Below are 18,881 nucleotides of genomic sequence, written 5' to 3'. Positions count from 1 at the left end.
TTTGCTCTGAATTTTAACCAACCTCAGTGCTGATCTGTATTTTTCACATTTTTGAGCTATGGATGGCTCTGAGGCATAGAGAAGCAGAGGGAACCCCAAGGAGGGAACCCCCACGACTGCCTGTGGGTCATTTTGAGCTACTCACATAATCCCGTTGCGGAAATAGCTCTGGAAGGTCTCGGACTCGTGTCCCTGCACCTCGCGGTGCTGCACGGGGCTGCCCCCGAGCGCCGTGTCCAGCTGGGTGACGTACATGGCCGCGGCCCCTTGCTCATCCTGGGAGGAATCCTTGCCAATCCAGTAGTGCAGATCCACAGCGGAGCCGTGGGAGGTCCTTTTGGTCTGGAAGAGGTGGGAAGGACGAGTCAGGATGAAGACAAAGCCCATTTTTGTGTTTCGAAATCAAGTGACCACTGAGTCCTTCCCCAGTTCTGCCTTTCTCCTGAGCACGGGGAGAGAGGACAGAGCCTCAGGTACTCCCTGGGAGCTCGGCCTGGAGCTCTCTTTATTCAGCAGAGCATTTATGGATTCTATAAACTGAACTGAAGGATGTTCCTGACTGATATTATAACTCCTGTTATCAAGGAAAACTGAGCTCCTGTGCAATTACAAAAATTAATGTGTTCATCTTGTCCTGCTCTTGTAGATTTTGTTATTAAGACTTAAAGCAGATTTTTTTCACTTATCACTTTTTGAAATGCAATGCACACTGCTATTTATTTGCCTGCAGATGCTACCCTTTCTTTCCTGTTGTCTTTCTCACACCACATGACAGAGCAGCACAAACTGCCTCGGAATTCCTGCTGACTTGCAAAACAGACATAACTCCAAATGAAGCTGAGCCAGTGTGTGCATGCTGGGATTCATCTCATTACAAAAAACCCAGCAGCCTAGAAAAAGGAGGCGAGCAGGCTGAGAAGAAGGTGTGCTTAGTGTTATTTGAGTTGTGCCAGTTATTTCTCAGCACCCACTGTGTTAAATCCCATCGTGGACACCTGGGAAAGGTAATAAAAGCTCATTTTATCAGGTGGATTTGACACTAAGTTCTGTTTATTTGCTTTGTGCAGTGATACCACAGCGAAACACAGCAGAAGGAGTTGAATAAAATACAGCTCTGTTCCTCAGGCACAGATAATTAATTTGTGGCAAAATTGCTCAATTTAATACATTGCTATTGAAGATGATCAAAGCCCCATTGTCCCACAGACAATCTTTGTTTGGGGAGACTCCAGTAAAGAAGCAGAATGCAAAGATGAGTGGTTTTACCATCCCGTCTTCCAGGAAAAGGAGAGTAGTGGGCTGATTAAGGGCTCTTCTGCCTGGAGAAGTTGTTGCAACAGAAGCTGAGCCTGTGAGCCTCAAAATCCATATTTACACTCTCAGCTCCCTGCAAGGAGTATTCTAAGCATATGTTCGTGGGCCTGTAACTCAGGCTTTCAGCACTCAGAAGGTACCTTAAAGGCACGTGTGTGGGGAATTTGAGCAGAAGACTCATCCTGTGGTGCTATCCCAGCCTGCTTTCCCATCCTGGAGCACAGCAGGTGTGCACGTGGTCCCTGTGGGGCAGTGGAGGCGTTGCTGCTTCCCCACTGGCAGAGATGTTTGCAGGAGGCACACTCAGACCAGGAAGTGGGAAACGCTGCTGGTTTCCACCATACGGATGGGTTTTGGTACAATGGGACCTGGGTTGCTCTATGCAGATGAAGAGATTTGGAAGGGATTTTAGGAGGTGAGGCAACACATCATCCTCCTGCCAAAATCTGAGAACACGAGGCAGTTTGCACAGAGCTGAGCTGGTTCTCAGCAGTCCCTCGTGCTTCTGGCCAGCCCAGGTTCAGCTGGTTGCAGGTAGGTCTGGACCAAATCTGGGTGGGGCTGATGGAGAGGCCTTACAGGGACGTGAGATGGGCTGCAGAGCCTCTGCTGCTGACGTGACACACGACATGGAACATCTTCATATCCCATATCACCTGCTAAAAATGAGAGCCTCCAGCTGGTCACATCCCACATCCCCCAAGGACTCCCATAAAGCATTTAAATGTGGGCCTTGACTGAGTTTTCCAGGAATGTACTGGTCATTTTGCCATGCCTGGGCATGACTCAGTTGATTGGAAGATAAACACTTTTAATGAATTACTAAGTTAATGGTTTCTCTGAACTTCTGATTTACTAAACAGACAGTGTTGTCGCAACAGCCACGTGAAATTCAGATCCATGATTAGATGGTGAGCACACACTCACAACCACTTCAACAGTGCTTTTCCCACAGGACAGGGTACCTAGGAACCCAGGCAAATCTAAATAAAAAGGGTTGAACCAGTTGCCCACCAGAGACCAGCTCTCTTACTTACATGCAAAATGATGTAACAGTCTCCTTCAAAAAAAGTCCCATAAGCTTTTTCAGGTACAGGAACCATCTTCATGTTCTGTAAGGAGATCAGAGCTGGGGTCATTGCTAAAAGTGAAGAACCAGAAGTTGGTGTGTGTGAAACAGGACAGGCTGGGGTGCACAAAACACTGAGGTGACAGAGGTTGGAGAAGGAAGAAGCAGGGCTGTGTGTGAGCTGGGAAAAGCCACTTCTGGAGGGACTCTTCAAAATACTAAGGGGTGAGAAGGGAAAAATTATGAATTTGCTTGGACAGACTGACAAGTATATTTTAGTCTCCTTGCTTTTCTGCAATCCTGTGGATTTAGACCTGGGGGTCAGGCTGACGTGCTCCAGAGCTTGCATTTGTAGGGAATTTCCCAGGAGAGTGAGCACATCTCAACCTAGGTTTAGCTTTGGGCACTGTTTTTACTCAGTGCCCATGAGTTCAAAGACAACTTCCAGCACTTTGTTAGGATAACCACTCTGGCAGGGGTTCAGGACAACCAGCAGTGCTGAGAAAAGAGAGCTGAGGACACTGATGGGTCCCTCACCCCTCCAGACCCTAATTGCAGACTTCCTCTGGCACAAGTGCATAATTAACCAGCCATGCCTGCCCAGTGCAGGTGTCTGGATGTGCCACCCACCGGTCCACAGGCAGCTCCTGGGCAGGAGCTGGCTCTGTGGTTCCCTGAAATTGGAGACACACATTCTTCTGCTGGCCCGACTTGTTTCCCAGCATACCAGCCTGACCCCTGTGAACCCACACGGCTCTAATTACAGATCCTCTGGAAAGCAGCTCAGTGCAGTGCTTTGGAGAGAAATGGGAAGGTGAAGGCCCTGGGATATTTGGAACATAGTTGTGACCTGCAGAATATCACCTGGCGATGTTGGAGCCTCTTCCCACTGCTTCCCTGAGTGGATTCTGCACCTCAGCCTAAACCCATTCTCATTGCAGGGGAATGTTCTTGGTGAATGGGGCCAGAACAAGGCAGAATTGAGCCCAGCTTGGCTCCAGTCCAAAATCAGACCCCATCACCAGCAGAAGGTGACCTCACAGGCTGCAGGATCTCTCCTTGCAGTGACACAGAGCAGGAAAGGCATGGGAGAAGTACATAGAGACTCCATGGAATGCCTTTGCTGCAAAAATAGGCGTCTTCAAGCAGCTGCTGGTGTAGACTAAGGCTGCCTATGGATAACCCATCCTCTTGGTGAAACAGAGAGTTTCTGGTGTGTTAAAGCAGCCTTGCACTGGCTCCAAAAAGGAGTGAGAAAAGCCTCCAGCGCTGGAGGAAGGGTTTCAGTCCCACCACATTCCCGTTTCCTTAGTAAATACTATCATCTCTGTTTTACAGAGCAGGAAACCAAAACAATAACATGTTGAACGTTTCATGGGGAGACACTGAGTCTGTTTCCCGCTGTATCTTATCTGTAGGACCCTCTTTTCCCACACAGATTACTGCAATAATTCATCTTTCTTAAAACATAAACACACACAGATGTGCAGAGGACACATGGCACCGCTCTTGTCCTACCTCTATGCCCCATATCTGCAGTCCCAGCTTTCTCTCGATGGTTGGGAGATTTGTGTCACTGTCTGTCATCCTGCAGTCTGAGCTAGAAGGCAAAGGAAGAAAAAAACCAAAATAAATATATAACTGGATGTAACAGTGAGTGTGCTGGTCAGCTGGGTTGCTCTCACCATCAGTGGAGGTTTCATACAGATAATCCACACTTTGAAGTGTCTCTGTCTCTTGGCTATTAACAGTTAGGTGGGATGAACCCCCATTCCCAGGCTATCCATGCTCATGAAGGGCCAAGCCAAGTGTGGGATCACAGCCCAGCAAACACGGGATAGGATGCTGTTGTTTGGGTGGGGGATTGTTTTCCCTGGATTTGAACAGGTGGAAAGGATCCACTAGGGTGTGGGACCTGACATCAGTACTGGTTTGTTCCCACCATGGCACAAGGGGTGGAGGAGGCACGGGTGGACCTCCAGGAATCCTGTGCCCTCCTGGGCCAGTCACTGGAGGTCAGGTCAGGTCAGGTCAGGTCCCCTGGCCCTGGGGCACTGGGAGCCCAAGGAATGAAGCCTTTCTACTTCAGGACAAGATTCAGGTCTAAACTGAGACAGGTATCTCAGGGCAGGGCACCAGGCTCCCAGCTCCCTGCAGGCACAGCCAGCAGAGCACACAGAGTGATCCAGTCAATAACCAAAATGTCTGTTTTACACAGAGCCCAGCAGCTTCCTAAACTCTGCTGCCTGTGTGGGGAAGAAGCAGGTTCCAAGTTGCCCCCACAAAGGTGTCTGAGAATATTTGAGATGGTTTTGGTGTCTCCAGCTGCCCCTCTGATGGGTGGACATCTCCCATCCATCCTCTATCGTATCTACCAGTTGTGGGGGGAAAAAAAGCAGCAGCAGTATCCTTAGTTATGCTTCCTGTTCCTGCTGCTGAGGTTTTTGCTCAAGAAACAACTTCTGAACCCAGCTTGTTTGCAGGGCAACTTCCTGAAGCGAATGAAACCCCCAAGAAATGTACATAAAAACGTGGAGTTACATCCCATCGGAGCTGACTCTGCTGCAGCGGCCACGGGACAGCCTGTGTTTGTCTAGGGGCACACCCCACATCAGCCTTCCCCCTGTGAGCCAATCCTGCTCACAGATCCAGGCCCAGCCTCGAGAGAAAACACGGCTCACTGTTCTTCTGAAGGAGGGGAAGAGCAGAGACGTGATCCCTGCCAGAAGGTGTTGATGGCTCGTGTTACGAGAGCGTGGAGGGATGCGCTGCACGTGGCACCACAAAGGCGTAACAAGTGTTGGTCACCCTGGAGAGTTTGCACACCAAGTAAGAGAACAAAAAATGCTGCCACAGGCAGGAGCATTGGTCCATCCAGATCTCCCACAGCCCAGAGCTGCCAGACCCTAGCTCCTTGCACAGGTATAGAGCAATGCAGGTTTTTCCAGGGGTGTTTTGAGCACAGCCCCAACACGTCTCTGTTACCTGAGCAGGCACAGTCTGGCAGTGCTCAGCAGCAGGAGTCAGACTCATTCCTCCCTGAACACTGACAGAGCTGAAGGACTGTTGGAGACTGAGTCCATGTGGCCTCAGGAACACATTCAGCCACCTTCAGCTCCCTCTCAGCTCCTCCAGAGAGCTTCCAGACAAGAAGACAAACAGCAAGGACAAAAAAAGACATTTTTCACCTCAATTCCCAGAAAGGTGATTGACACCCACAGAGATTAAAAGCCAGATCCAGGAAGATATTTCAATGTCCAGAGAGGAGACAGACACTGTTCTAAATGTTGTCCTGACTCACCAGCTGTGGAGCACAGGGTTATCAGAAACTGAATACAAAAACATGGTCTCAATAACCAAAAGACCCCTCCTTTCTTTTAATATCACATTCAAAAGGTCCCTATCAAAGAAAAACCTGAGTGAAGCCTCCTCCCCTCAGCCATCTTTTTAATTTATTTAGGGTTTTTTCCTTACAGCATCAAAACAGGAAGAACCTGAAAACAAAGCCAGTAAAGACATTTATATTTGAGGGCAGTGAAGTTTTTTAGCACCACTGACACTTCTCCCAGTGGAAGGCAGCAGCTGTCTTGCTCTCCTGCTAACAGCTCAGGAAACCAGCAGCTGGCCAGCTGTGAGACACAGCTGGATCCCTGCTTCTCCCAGCATCCCAACCTCTCCCAGAAAAATTAACCCAAAGGATGCTGAGATTCCTCTGACCACAGGCAGTCGTGTTGGGCAGATCCCTCTGAGAGCCAGCAGTGCTCCACAGATTCCCAATCAAACCTATTTGACTAAAAATGAGGATCTTGGATCTCCTTCACTTCTGGGGATCCTTTCTCTGTCTGAAACCTCACAATTAGTGCTGACCCCCCACTATTCTGAGAAAGGGTGTCCCTCCCTTCCTCCTAAGTCATTTAGCTGGGGGAGTGTGAATCACAGACAAAGTTGGCTGTTTCTTTGGTCTTTCCAGCTTCTTTCGGCCGGTGGCCAAGCTAGAAATAATAGGAATATGACTTATATAATCAGACAGCTCATTTCATTAATGATTTAATGCGGGGTTTTAATCAGAGAATCCCATAATTCAACTCCTGTCCAGACATGAAATACGGTATTTATGGAGTGAAATCTTCCCATCTGTGCTGAAATCATGAAGGGCAGAAACTTTTAAAAGTTAAAAAGAAAAGAAAAAGGGGATGTTAAGAGTCTTGGGGGGTTCACTGTGGGGTTTCAGCAGCAATGTCTGAGGTAGTCCTTATCTCAGTCAAACCAGTTTTGCTCAGCATTAGGTGAAATGCAAATTGGCAAGAAGTGTGAGTCAACAGCCTCTGGGGCAGGAATTCACCGGGGAAAATCACTGGTTATGGGGATGGATTTGCTTCCTTGGGCACAGACACAGCTTTACCTGTGAACGGAGGAGAGAAGCAGCTGTAGCTCATCTCTGCCCCCACATTAGTAACATGCAAATAATTTTTTCAGTTTTCACCTCCAGGACCAGCCTATCCTACTGCCACCATTTCCAGGGAAATCTTCGTCTCTCCATGGGAAGATGAGAGAAGTTCATCCCGTAAATGTGGGCTGAGAGGTGGCCACTGCATGGCAAAGGCAGCTTCTGGCCTGGAGCTGCTCTGCTGGGCATCACCACCAGGTTAAGGTGCTATAAATTAAATTGCAAAGAACAAATGCTGCTCTTGACTGAGGGCAGAGAACCTGAAAACCGAACTTCAGTGGCTGGCCCTTGACTGGATGTGTCAGCCAGGGGCACCTGGAGCCTCCAGAGATAAAATCAAAGTTTTCCCTGTCACAACCTAGGCAGCAAAGTTAGTGGGTGAAGGCAGATGGGTCTCCTTTACACCCGCTGCCCTCCATGCACTGCCAAAATCACAGCAACACTCCTGCCCACTAAATCCAACCCTCATCCCCTCTCCAACCAGCACAGCGTGGGGAAAAGCTCTGCCTCAGGAAGGACTACATGACTAATTAAGTGTCAAGGTCACTCCCAAGGCTGGTTAATGATTAATAGCTGGGGTGGAAGTGCCAGCAATCACTGCTTCCTTTGGGTCAGCCCGGTCCGTGTTGGGAACCCAGACCTAGCAGGACATTTCTCCAGGCAGTCTTGTGCTGTTTGGGTGGGGAGGGAAAAGGAGGACTCAAAAGGGGGACAGGGGAACATTTCAAACCCCTGAAGCACACTCTGAATTCAGGCTGGTTTGGCTTGTCTGGGTTTTGGCGCGCACTTGCTGGGCTGTAGTCACGGTAATAAAAAAAACCCCAGTGAAATGACTAATGCTCTGTACAGCTTTGGGAAAATAGGAAGCAGCTGTGGCTCCAGCCTTTCCAGGCTGAAAGGCCTAATTATTGGGAATACTTGGACTGGCATTAGATGAGGTAAACCAGGGCCTGTTGAATTGCTTTCATTGTCTCCACTACAGTTGGGCATCTGGGCCCAAGTAGGTGCCATTTTTTGTTTGCAAAGAGGACAGTGGTTAACTCTTGTTTTGCCCAGAGGAATGAAATTCAGCCCTGGAGTTTCCTCATGTGGCCCATCAGCTACAGCTCAGGAACAGTGACTGTCCAGAAGCACAGCACTCAACCTGGGTAAGCTGTCTTTTATTTCTCTGTTGCAACAGGAGAAAAAGCAGCTTTTATGACACAGGACAATCATAGGTGGGGAGGGCCAGCAATGGGGCTTGTCTTCTCTCTCATGTTGTCACACACTCAGAGCTGTAAGACCCTCCTCCAAGCCATGCTGGACATGCTGGAGTGTGGTGATGAGGCAGGGAATGGGACATGTATTGCGGAGATGGGAAAAGAAGAAAAAGCACAGCTCGGCTCATCCTCCTACTCCAAGTTCTGTGAAGTCCCAGTTCAGGACCAGTGTGGCCAGCAAGCCAAGGACAGGGCTCTGCCCAGACACGCCTGGGCGACCACAGAGAGCACTTCAGCCTTCTTGGAAAGAGCTGTTGCCTGGCAGCTAAAATTACGTAAAGCAGGCCTTGAAATAAGATGCTATTTCTGATCACGGTGGGCAATTAAACATTGGAACAGCTTATTAGGGAAGCTGGCAGGCTTGGCTTTACTTAATGTCTTTGAAATGAGATGAGTGAATGGCTGGGCTGTGCTCAGCTCCTCGGGCTCTGTGGCCATGAGCCCTGCTCAGGTGCTGCACTTCCAGCAAGCTGCTCCTTCCCATGGGTTTGGCAGTGAGGCAAAAGCAGGGACTGGCCCTCATGCTCCAGCCACCTCCACCGGTCAGAAAAGATCCCCTGTCCATGCTACAAAGTCATCAGGATGGATCATGAAGTGGTTTGAGGGCTTTTTTAGACTTAAGTAGTGCTGGATCAAAACCTGAGACGGGGAATTGGATGGGATGAGCTAAGATTGTGCTCATCTCCTCAGGGTCAGTGGCTCTGGAGATAAGAGGGGACTCCACTGGTTTAAGATGGGCAGGTTTTCCCCTCTTTCCATGAATGGCTGCCAGGGTTCACCATGAGCTCCCTGACACCACGGGTGACTGGTGTTTCCTGATCTTTGCTCAAGGGCTGGGATGCTGAGGATGCTGAGTCTGTTCAGGGTTAATGTGAGTGAAGATACAAGAGCCTGGGATGAAGAGATGGTTTGATGTTAATGATGGCCTCTCAAACTGTAAGTGCTCTACAGCCTAGGAGAGGTTTGAATTCCCTGTTCAGGGAGTTCAAAGGATGCAGAAACCTGGATTTACCTGACAAGTGATTTCTCAGGCTCTGAAAGAGCAATAACCATTTTGCCCTGTCTGGAAAAAGCTGACTGGTGTTCCCTGGACCCAGTTGCTCTGTCTCTTGAACCTTGGAAATTTACCCCATTTCCAACCACCATCCCAGGCATTACAAGAAACAGACCCCTGGCTTAGTGGGACTTCTTATAACCTGTGCTTTCTCCTCCTGGCCATTTCTGGCATCTCTGTCCTAGCAGCTGATACTTGCTCATTCCCAGAAAGCCACAGAGGCTGTGAGCTTTACCTTTCAGCTCCTTGTGAGGATGGACTTTGCACTGATCCTCCAGTCCTCCCCCTGTTCCTAACATAAAAGCAAAGAGCACAAGGAAATACTAGGTTCCTGGGAAATAACCACCTTCCCAGTTGCAACAGCCCTCAATCTGTGTCTCATCTGCCTCTTCGAATTCCTCAGGGGACATCTGATTTGGAAGGGAAGGCATCTCATGATTTATCTCCTCTGACTTTGTCCAGTCCCTGCAGCTGCATTTCCACCTGCCATAAATTCTAGCTCGACACCTCGCTCCATCCAGGAAATACTGCTCATCTCTCCACACCTCTCTTCATGATCCCCTTGTCCCCTCTGTTTATCTCACTGCTGGTGGCGTTCCAGCAGCCTGATCTTTAAGCAGATCGTCTTGGGAAACTGATTTATAACAGCAGATTATTTTTCCCCCAAACTGCTGCTATTTCTGAGTCCTCCTCCTACAATTTTACCAGCTGAATGCTTGTCCTGGGAACGGTGGAGCTGCATTGTCCCAGCAAACTTCTCACAGCGTAGGAACAATGCACTGACAATTAAATCAGAACTTTAACTTCAGCCACGGCTCCCAAGTCATGCGGTCTGAGTTTCCACATCCATCATGCTGGATGTGGAGCCCAGAGCTCAGCAGTGGCTGGCTCTGGAAAAGGCAGAGCCACTTGGCTGAAGGTGGGGCTGGCAGGCCTTGCCTTGGTGTCCTGCAGAGAAGGTCAGAGCACCCACGCAGCTCCTGGCTGAATTTTTTCCTGAGAAGTCCTTCTTCCCCAGGATGTCTTTGAAAGCAGGAGGCTCTTCCAGGCAGGCAGGATCTCTGCAGGCTGAGGACAGCCCTAAAAAACTCAAAGCTTTCCTAAGCAGCAGCAGAGGCTGAGCTGCAAGAGCTTCTCCCTGAGATCAGCCCCTGTGACCGAGAACAAACTCTTGCTGTGCAAACCCACCTCTCTCTGAAGGTCCACGAGAAAAAAACAGGGGCACAAGAAGCTGTTAAGAACCTTCTGCACACAAGCCCCCTGCAGCAGCATTGCCCTCGTGTGGTGCCAGGTGCATTTTTGTCAAATAATAAATTTCAGCTTGGTGCACACCTACTTCAGAGGTATCCACTGCACCTCCGGCCCCTCTCCGTGGGGTTTTTGAGTCAGGAACAGCACGGAGCCATCCCAAGGGAAAGGTGAGCAGGCAGCTTGCCAATTCATCTGGAACAAATCTTTCCTTTCTTTCAGTTCTTTCTCCCCTGGTGAGAGGGAGAGATTCCTGGCTCGGGACCAGCACTGCATCCAAAGGCAGGGCTTCACACCACAGTGAGGGCAGGAGATGCACACAGGAGAGCAAAGCCATTTTAATTCCTCTTCCTGGTTTCCACGGAAGTGGTTCAGGTTCTCTCTAACAACCTTCTAATTACTCACCACCTCCAAGAAAAAAGTTACCATCCTCTCCCACATCAGCAGAGTATTATTTAACCCTGTGGCTGCAGGTTAAGTAAAACCAGAGCTGAGACATCAGGTAGGAAAGTGTGTTTGTTCACCTGTGCAAGACCTTCCTGAGCCCTGGGGAACACTTGCTCTTCAAAAGCTTACAGGAAATAGAAAAACTAAAAAAAAAAAAAAAAAAAAACAAAAAACAAACCAAAACAACCAAAACCATTTTCCCAGCTGAAACTGAGGAAAAGGCTACAGCTTCTGATCCAGAGCCTGGAGGAAGGGTAGGAGAGGGGTTAGAGGCTGGGATTTATCCACCTCCTCTTGGGTGTCTCAGTTTCAGCTGCACAAGTCTGAGGAGGGCTCCCCCTCGGTGATTCCCCTCATCCTGGTGTTTGCTCCAGGGCAGATCCAGTGAATCTTGGGCAGGAGGGACTTGCTGTTCCCTTGGCCTAACAGGAAAACCCCTGGGTGGAGAGCCCAGCTTGCCACACTTGCTTCCAACTCGCCCAGAGTGTGGGGGCTCAGTCCCATCCAAGATTCTGCCAGCATGAACTGAGACAAATACCACAAATAAAACCTCCATTAAACCCAGGTGCCAGTGCCCATCTGGCACTCACAAAACATCCTTCTCAAAAAAAAAGTCTAAGAGTTAGGATTTTTGCTGCTGCATGTAATAGTTTTATATTTATTCTAAGAATTCACACATGTGTATGTGTGCAAGACAAAGAGCAGCTTTTCCCTGGTGCACAGTTTAATGAGTGCAGTTGAATAAGCCCTTGCCCTCAGGACCTTTTTTTGGTGGTGATGGAGCAGGAGAGATGCTCTGCCTCCACTCAGATCAGCTGGGGAACTGGTTCCAGAGCACTGGCTTCCCAGTGGAAGGTGGCAAGGTAAACATTAACTACCAAGAAATAGGGACTGTTTCAGTTTTGTCCCAGTTCAGACCTGCAAGCATGACATCAAACTTGGGAACAGAAACCCAGAACTTCTAAAAAACAAAAACAAAAAAAACCCCAACAACAACAACGAAAAAACCAAACCAGGTTTCCATTTTGGATTGCAAATGAAAGCAGGTGCTCTGTGGGTGACTCTGCGCTTCCATCTCTGGCCCAGCAAGATGTAAAAAGTTTATTCAGGGGGAAGTTTTGTTTCTCAAGCAGCAAAGGGAAGCTCACCCTTTGTGAGTGTTGGCTGACACAACTCTAATGAAGGACACCTGACCTGTGCCAAAACAAAAGGGGACCAAGTAACCCAGCCCAAGCTTCCACGGGGATGGGTGCTGAGCCAGGCTGTGAGCTGCCTTTCCTGAGCTTTAAGATCTTGGAAGCAGAGCCAGCGCTTCCCAGGATCTCCTCTCAGTGGAACACCAGCACCACAGACCTTCTTGGTAGCAGTCACCCATAGCAGTGTCACTCCCCAGGCTTGTGTTCACTCGTGGTGTGTTTGTCACTGTGTCACCCAGCCCTTCCAACCCCCAGTGGGCTGTGAGGCTGCTCTTGGTTCTCCTGGGACTTTGGAGGTGCCACTCAGCTTCTCTGGACAGAAATGAAGGCAGAGAGAGCAGCACCTCAAAGCCAGACAAATAAAACATCCCTGAAAACACTGCAAAAACAGCTTTAGACAGAGCCACTCATCCTGGACAACCTTTTTCACCTGGAGCTGCCAATGGGAGTTTTGTCTGAGCACCAGGAAGGGAACCAGGCATCTGAAAGACTGGGATGGGTGGGACAGCAACAACAGACAGTAATTCAGGCTCTAGCACACTCTCAAAGGAAAGATGGGTACCCAGATAGTCTCTCTAACCCAAAAAAGAACATGATTTCTAGCACCACCCTGTGCAGCTGTTTTTCTAAGAGCAGTTTTAAATAAAGGGCCAGGCACAAACCCCTCCTTTCATCTCAGGGCATGGCAACAGGACATTTTTAGGTAGAAGAGGTCGACTCCTCTGAATAGCTCCTTCCACAGGAACTGCCCAGGATGGAGCCCAACCATGCAATTTAACGTCCCCCCCGTGCCACATCTTTGACGTGGATATAAGGTAATAACAAGTTCCACTGTTCCTGTACCCAGCACTGCCTCAGATAAGCCTGAAGAGGCTCAGATAAAGACAGATAACAAATGAGAGAGTTTCTGTTACAAGGAGAAATCCTTGGAAATCAAGGCAACTGAATTGGATGCACATCATCCAATGCCTGGACTTTTCAGCCTGAAAGATGCCAAAGACTGTAAGTGACAATAGTCACCCCTTTCTGCATTCCTTTCACATCCAGAATGGATGGAAATACAGTGGAAATGTATAATCATCCAGGATAAACCATAATTAGGCCCATTTCCAGAGTTGTATTATATGGAGAGAGAGCTCACGAGAGGAGCGGTTTTAATGAGTTATGGGAGAGTGTTTCCCCTTGTGACTGAAGGATCTGTCCCTCTGAGGGGACAAGAGAAGCTGAAGAATATATGTGAATAAACAAAGAGCTGGAGCAGAGATATTTTGGGTGTGGTGTGGCCACACTGGAGTCCTTCCTCCTGCAGATGGACATCTCACACGTGGAAAGCCCAGCCTGTGGCTTGTGTCAGTCCAGAGCGACTCTCAGAAGGCTGACACAAAAATGTGATGAAGGGGGGACCTTGAGGAGGATCAGTGGTGCCACATGTGTTCCCCAGGGGTGACAGAATTGCTACTGGGGCAGGTAACACCAAGGCAGCACCACAGCTTTGGCTGTGCCCTGAGCTCCCTCCGCTGCACTGGGCATTTCAGGGCTCTGCTTCCAAGTGGGCCATGGTGTATTTAACTCTGTGGGAACTGAGGGAAGGCTTTTAGTCCAGCAGGATGTGCCCAGCACAGAGCAGAGCCCCAGCACCTTCCCAAGTATGGGGCAGGTGTCTGAGCCAGCCTCTTCCTCAGCTGGGGATGGATCACCGCAGGATGGGTGGTCCATAACAGAAAAGAAAACAACTTCCATGCTCAAAGTCCAGAAAGTTTTCATCCTCAAAGTCCACCTGCACAGCTCCATGGAAAAGACCAGGAGACACGGTGGACATCTTCAGCATCCCTGGCCATGCAAGAGCAGGGATTTATTGACTCAGCCTAACCTGGAGCCCCAAGATACAGGAGAAGACAGGAGATCAGGATGACACTGCTCGCAGCCATGGCACAAAACCTTTGCTCCCAGCTGGGAGACCTTGGCAACTGCTGCCTCCAAGTCCTGCCTGGGAAAAAACATCATGAGACCTCTGTGTCTGCCATTGAGAAAGGAGCTGGAGGAGGATAAAGGCATCCTGTTTGTGCAGGGAGGAGGAGGGGAGACTCACCTGGCTCTGCCAGGAGGAAGGTGAGGGAAGGCGGTTATAGGGGTTTTTTTCTGATCTGCCCGTCCTTGCATTGCCTTCCACCTGGCATCCCTGGGGAACGGTAAAACCCCGCGGAAGAGGAGAGCCGGTGCCCTGCGATTGTCTAATCTCTACTTTGCAGGCTCTAATCAGCCCATTTAGCCGCGGTGTGTAAAAAGCACCTGGATGATTCACCATCTAAGTGCTGCTCTGGCGGGGCCAGTTTGCTTCAGCTGCTGTAACACTTGTTTACATCTGCGTTCGGGCAGCCTTGAATAAGCGTGAACCTCCCACAGATGCTAATTCATATCAGCTCTCCTTTGTGTTAAATATTTATGCTCCTAATAGGCACGCCTAAGAAAAATACTGGCAAGTGAGCCTGCAGCTCAACTCCATTACAACTCAATTTTACCTCAGTGCAGCTCGCATCTCAAACGAGCAGGATGAGAAAACATTCTATTTACAGAGCAGAGCAGCCCAGCAGCTCGGCCATTAGCAATCTGTCGATCAGATGGCAATAAAACCCATCGATGAGAACTTCCAAAGACTTTCGGTGGCTGCCTGGACCCGTAACTGCGCCCCAAAGGCAGGCGAGCTTTCGGCAAATCCCCACGGCAGCGAAGCATGAAACAATCCGGGCCCAAACAAAACGCTGCTAATTGGTCGCTGCACGAAATCAGAGCCAGTCTGTGCAGAGAGCTAAAGGAAAAGATGTGTCCTCGGAGCTGATATGAGCCCGGACGGGTTCCTGGCAAACTCAGAGCTGTTTGTTCCAGCCTCAAACGATGTAAATCAGGGTGGGCTCATTTTAGTAGACACATCCTGGCTTGCACCACGGGAGAAATTGTTTTGGTTTTTTTTTTAAAGTATGAAGCGTATTAATTTTTTGTTTGTTTCTTACTATTCCACAGAACAAAAGTGATTAAACAGTTCAGGCCTTATTAAAACTAGCAGGGGGGCAGGGAGGCTGCTCACCTTGCTGGAAAGTGCGCGGTGTCCTCGCAGGTGTCCCTTCTCCACCAAGCCCAGCGCCTTCTCTCCTCTTCGCCGAGTTTCAAGGCACTTCTGTTCACTGTTCTGCCACCTTGTCAGCTCGGGAACAGCACTGTTCGGTAATTCAATCCTCTACTTAACCGCAGAGACACTCCTACCCGGAGATCACACCCATTCCCAGGCTCACGGAGGGACAAAGAGGGAGCCGGTACGGGAGAGTTTCAACCAACTCTCTGTTTGCATCAAATATCCACCGCTCTGAATTCACTGAATAATGATTAAGAGCTGCTTTCATCGAAAACCTGTTTTGTCCAGGTTTAGAAGGGCACAGGAGGGATTTTTTTTCCGCCCTTTTCTCCGTCTCTGTGGAACAAAACAAGGTGCGGTGCTGTTCAGCGCTGCCTTAATTCTTGGGGCCAAAGAGGTCCAGCTCCAGGCTCTGGCTCTGACTGTCCCGAATTTTGGCAAAGCTGTTCCAAGGGGAAAAGTGCTCGAGGAAGACCCCTGCTCCTCTGCTCTCTGCAAGACCGATCTGGGTGTCCCTGTGCTCACAGGAGCCCTGGGCTGGGGCAGCCCAGGGCGATGGGGAGCAGGGGTGAGGTTTGCTGTCAGGATTAGTGACTGGAATGGAGATGTAACAGAGCATTGGAGTGTTTAACTGGGCTGCCCTCCCAGGGGAAGAGTAATGATAAACCAGACAGCCCCGGTACTGTTTGCTGAGCCACCTTCGGCGGCAGAAAGCTGCATCTGCGGACCCTTGTAGCTTATAGCTGACAAAAAATTACCTGTGAAGGACAGCTGGAATATTGCAGCCACTGAAGGCTGCCCCAATGTCACTGGCTGGGGATGACCTCAGGATAAACCATCTCCTGGCATTCCCACATGTTCCTGCCTGGCATGGGTATACTGCTGCTCACTGCTGAGGGATGGAGCATCCCTCTCCGGAGAAGGCACCACTTGGTACCTTGTCATCAGCCACCAGCTCTGCTTTTGGGGGTCCAGGGCTGTGTCCAGCTGTGTTCTGCACATCTCTGAGGATGGCGACTTTTTGGGGGCCCAGGGCTGTGTCCAGCTGTGTTCTGCACATCTCTGAGGATGGCGACTTTTGGGGGGCCCAGGGCTGTGTCCAGCTGTGTTCTGCACATCTCGAAGGATGGAGACTACACAACCTCTCAGGACTGGGAACCATCAAAGGCCTTCAATTGGATCCATTTTTCTCTTGTCACTTCCTTAATTTTCTAGATTAGCCCCCACAATCTGAAAATAGATATGAATCAGCTCACCAGCTAAACCAGGTGGCTGAAGAGGTTTAAACCACAGTTGCCACAGGTCTCATCCACTGACGACTCACACCTCAGGGACCTGTAATGGGGAGGGTGCCCAAAATACCAGTGACGTTGCCTACAGACCGGTGTGCCACTAACCGCAGAGAGCTGCAAACCATGGTGTGGGCTGGACCTGCTTGCTCAGCCTGGGTGTGCCCATTTCTGAGAGGATCACTGCAGAGAACTGAGTTTCACGGTTAAAGATGCAAAACCAACTCCTAGCAAGTGATTTCTCCCTTAATGTCTGCAGGCTACAGCTCATAAACCCATAACAGCCTTCACCTTTCCTTTTTCATTCTTTTCATTTCACCGTGCTGATGCCATGAAGATTTTTTGCCTTTTCTTTTATACCCCTGTTTTACCTTTTTTACAACTTCTGTATTCCTAGTGCTTTTTGCCTGCATTCTTGGACTTGTTTGTTAAGCTGAGACTAAACATTTTAGAAGCTTCATAGCTAGGGATCAGTGTGCCCCAGAGCCCAAGGTCCTCTCCAGAACACATTCTGTAAACTCAGATAGAACCATCCAGGGGAAGGTTCCTTGGGGAGGGGGGCTCACTTGAGCCTCTCATTGGGGAATCTTTGATAGATCTGCTAATTAGTAACACCTATAATGTTATACCAGATCTTTTGGGGGATACTCGGTGGGGTGCATCTCAATGCATTTGACCTGGACGTGTGCACCTAAGGATCCTTAAAATAAATACCAAGGTAAAATCCCTTTTCCCCTTCTAACTGTGTATGACTCTTGATTTTAAGACCAGGAAAAGGCATCAGTTGCTGAGAGTCTTCGTCTGTTGCAGAGGACAGAGGAACAATGTTTTGTTTTTCCTCCAGTCCACAGAGGATGGGGACCGGAAACAGGGTCTGCTTTTACCTTTGGAGCCCACCCCAAGCCCACTGCTGGCCCAGCAGTGAGGGTCACACACCAGCAGATCTGGTGGGAGGCATTGGAAGGTGGGGTGAAAACACCCGGAATCTCGGAGGATCAGCACCAAACCATGTTGTGCTCCCATTCCCCTTTTGCCACACGGACTCGTCATCCCCAGCATTAAGGATTTAATTAATAGGTTGCATATCTGGGTGTTTTTTTGGTGCTGATGTAAATCAAGCCACTTCCATGGCTGTGGCTACAGGAATTTGAGCTCTGGGATGGATCCCATCATTCCTATACCCGCAGCTTTGCTAATGCACTTCAGGCTCAGACACAGGTGATGCCTGAGCTGCCTGTCTTCTCATCCTCTCCATTAGTGCCACAGTGAAAAAGCAGTAAATTATCCTGTTGAGCTTTTAAGGAGCCCAGCTCTGCAGAAATACGTGTAAAGCAGTTTAGGACAGTCAATGCCAAGGGGAAAGAAGATCATCATAAACCATGGGCTCATTTAGTGCTGAGCTGTAGGCACTTTTGCTCCCTGCTAATTCTGGTCATGCCATGGGGTTATAGAGCAGAAAACATTATTTCCAAGCAGTTTAACTCAGCAGTGGTGGAAAGCAGCATAGCCTGAGTTTCAGAACTGAAATGTGATCTGAGATGTTCCTGTCCAGCTGTGCTTCCCATGTGCACAACCTGATGCACTCATATCCTGGTCCTAAGCCTTGCCCTGGTATTCCCAGAGCTCAGAGACCTTGTGGTTTGATATTTTTTTCGTGCATGCAGGCAGCAGGTGAGGCTGTTTTCAGTGTCCCAATGCAAGCCCAAGACACTGAAGCCATTGTCACAGGCCCGTGCTGGGGTAAATCAGGAGCTGCTGGGAGGAAGAGTGCAGAACTGCAAACTCAGGGTTTGGCAGCAGAATGGCCCAACATCTGCCTCAGCCTGGACCATCCCACATGCCTGTGGACAAGGTTGACACTGTGCATGGGGAAACAGGCTCTGCCAAGGATGTGTTTGCAAAATGACACGTTCCAAAGGTATTTCCACCCTGCTTTTGGGTAGGGAACTCCAGAAGGAAGAGAGAAGGGCCAAACCCTGCAGATGAGATAACAGAGCAGGGGCCTCCTGCCTTGGAAAAGCAAGGGAAGGAGTTAAAAAAACCCCACAAGCTGCTCAAAACACCAATGCTTGACCCATCAGTGTGAGGTTAAAGATCCTGGCCTGTAACAGCCAAAGCACTGCATGAATTTCTGAGAAGCTTTCAGGAGAGCTTTCCCTGCCCTGCAGCCCAAGCCTGTGACATTTCACTGCTCATCCCTCACGCAGCCTCGCTCAGGCACTTCTCTGCCCCACAAAATCATGATGTCCAAATGAAAATCTGCATAGTGCCTCTTACAGGTGTAACTACTGACCTGATAGAGGAGGACTGGGTTATAACCTACTGCTCCCTCACCTGCTGTGCTCCTGGGTGTGGGGGAAAAGATGAGAAGGCAATACAAATGCTTGTGTGCTGACTGCAAGATCTCTCTCAGATGGGACCTTCTCACTCT

At 49.4% G+C, this 18,881-nt stretch overlaps 1 protein-coding gene across 1 annotated transcript in view; it reads right to left on the bottom strand.

Annotated features, from left to right (window-relative positions):
* The window catches only part of VILL (villin like), a 33,409-nt gene extending 17,658 nt beyond the window's left edge, over window positions 1-15,751 (bottom strand). The window contains exons 1-4 of the mRNA XM_069006313.1: window positions 15,117-15,751; window positions 3,902-3,983; window positions 2,352-2,426; window positions 146-342 (exon numbers count right to left, since the gene is read on the bottom strand). Coding sequence (XP_068862414.1) covers window positions 146-342; window positions 2,352-2,426; window positions 3,902-3,970 — 341 coding nt within the window. The 5' untranslated portion in view covers window positions 3,971-3,983; window positions 15,117-15,751. The remainder of the gene's footprint in view (window positions 1-145; window positions 343-2,351; window positions 2,427-3,901; window positions 3,984-15,116) is intronic.
* Between the last annotated feature and the right edge of the window lie 3,130 nt (window positions 15,752-18,881).

The sequence above is a fragment of the Aphelocoma coerulescens genome, chromosome 2, assembly GCF_041296385.1.
Source record: "Aphelocoma coerulescens isolate FSJ_1873_10779 chromosome 2, UR_Acoe_1.0, whole genome shotgun sequence".
NCBI lineage: Eukaryota > Metazoa > Chordata > Aves > Passeriformes > Corvidae > Aphelocoma > Aphelocoma coerulescens.
This window is presented reverse-complemented; position numbering and strand designations above follow the sequence as displayed.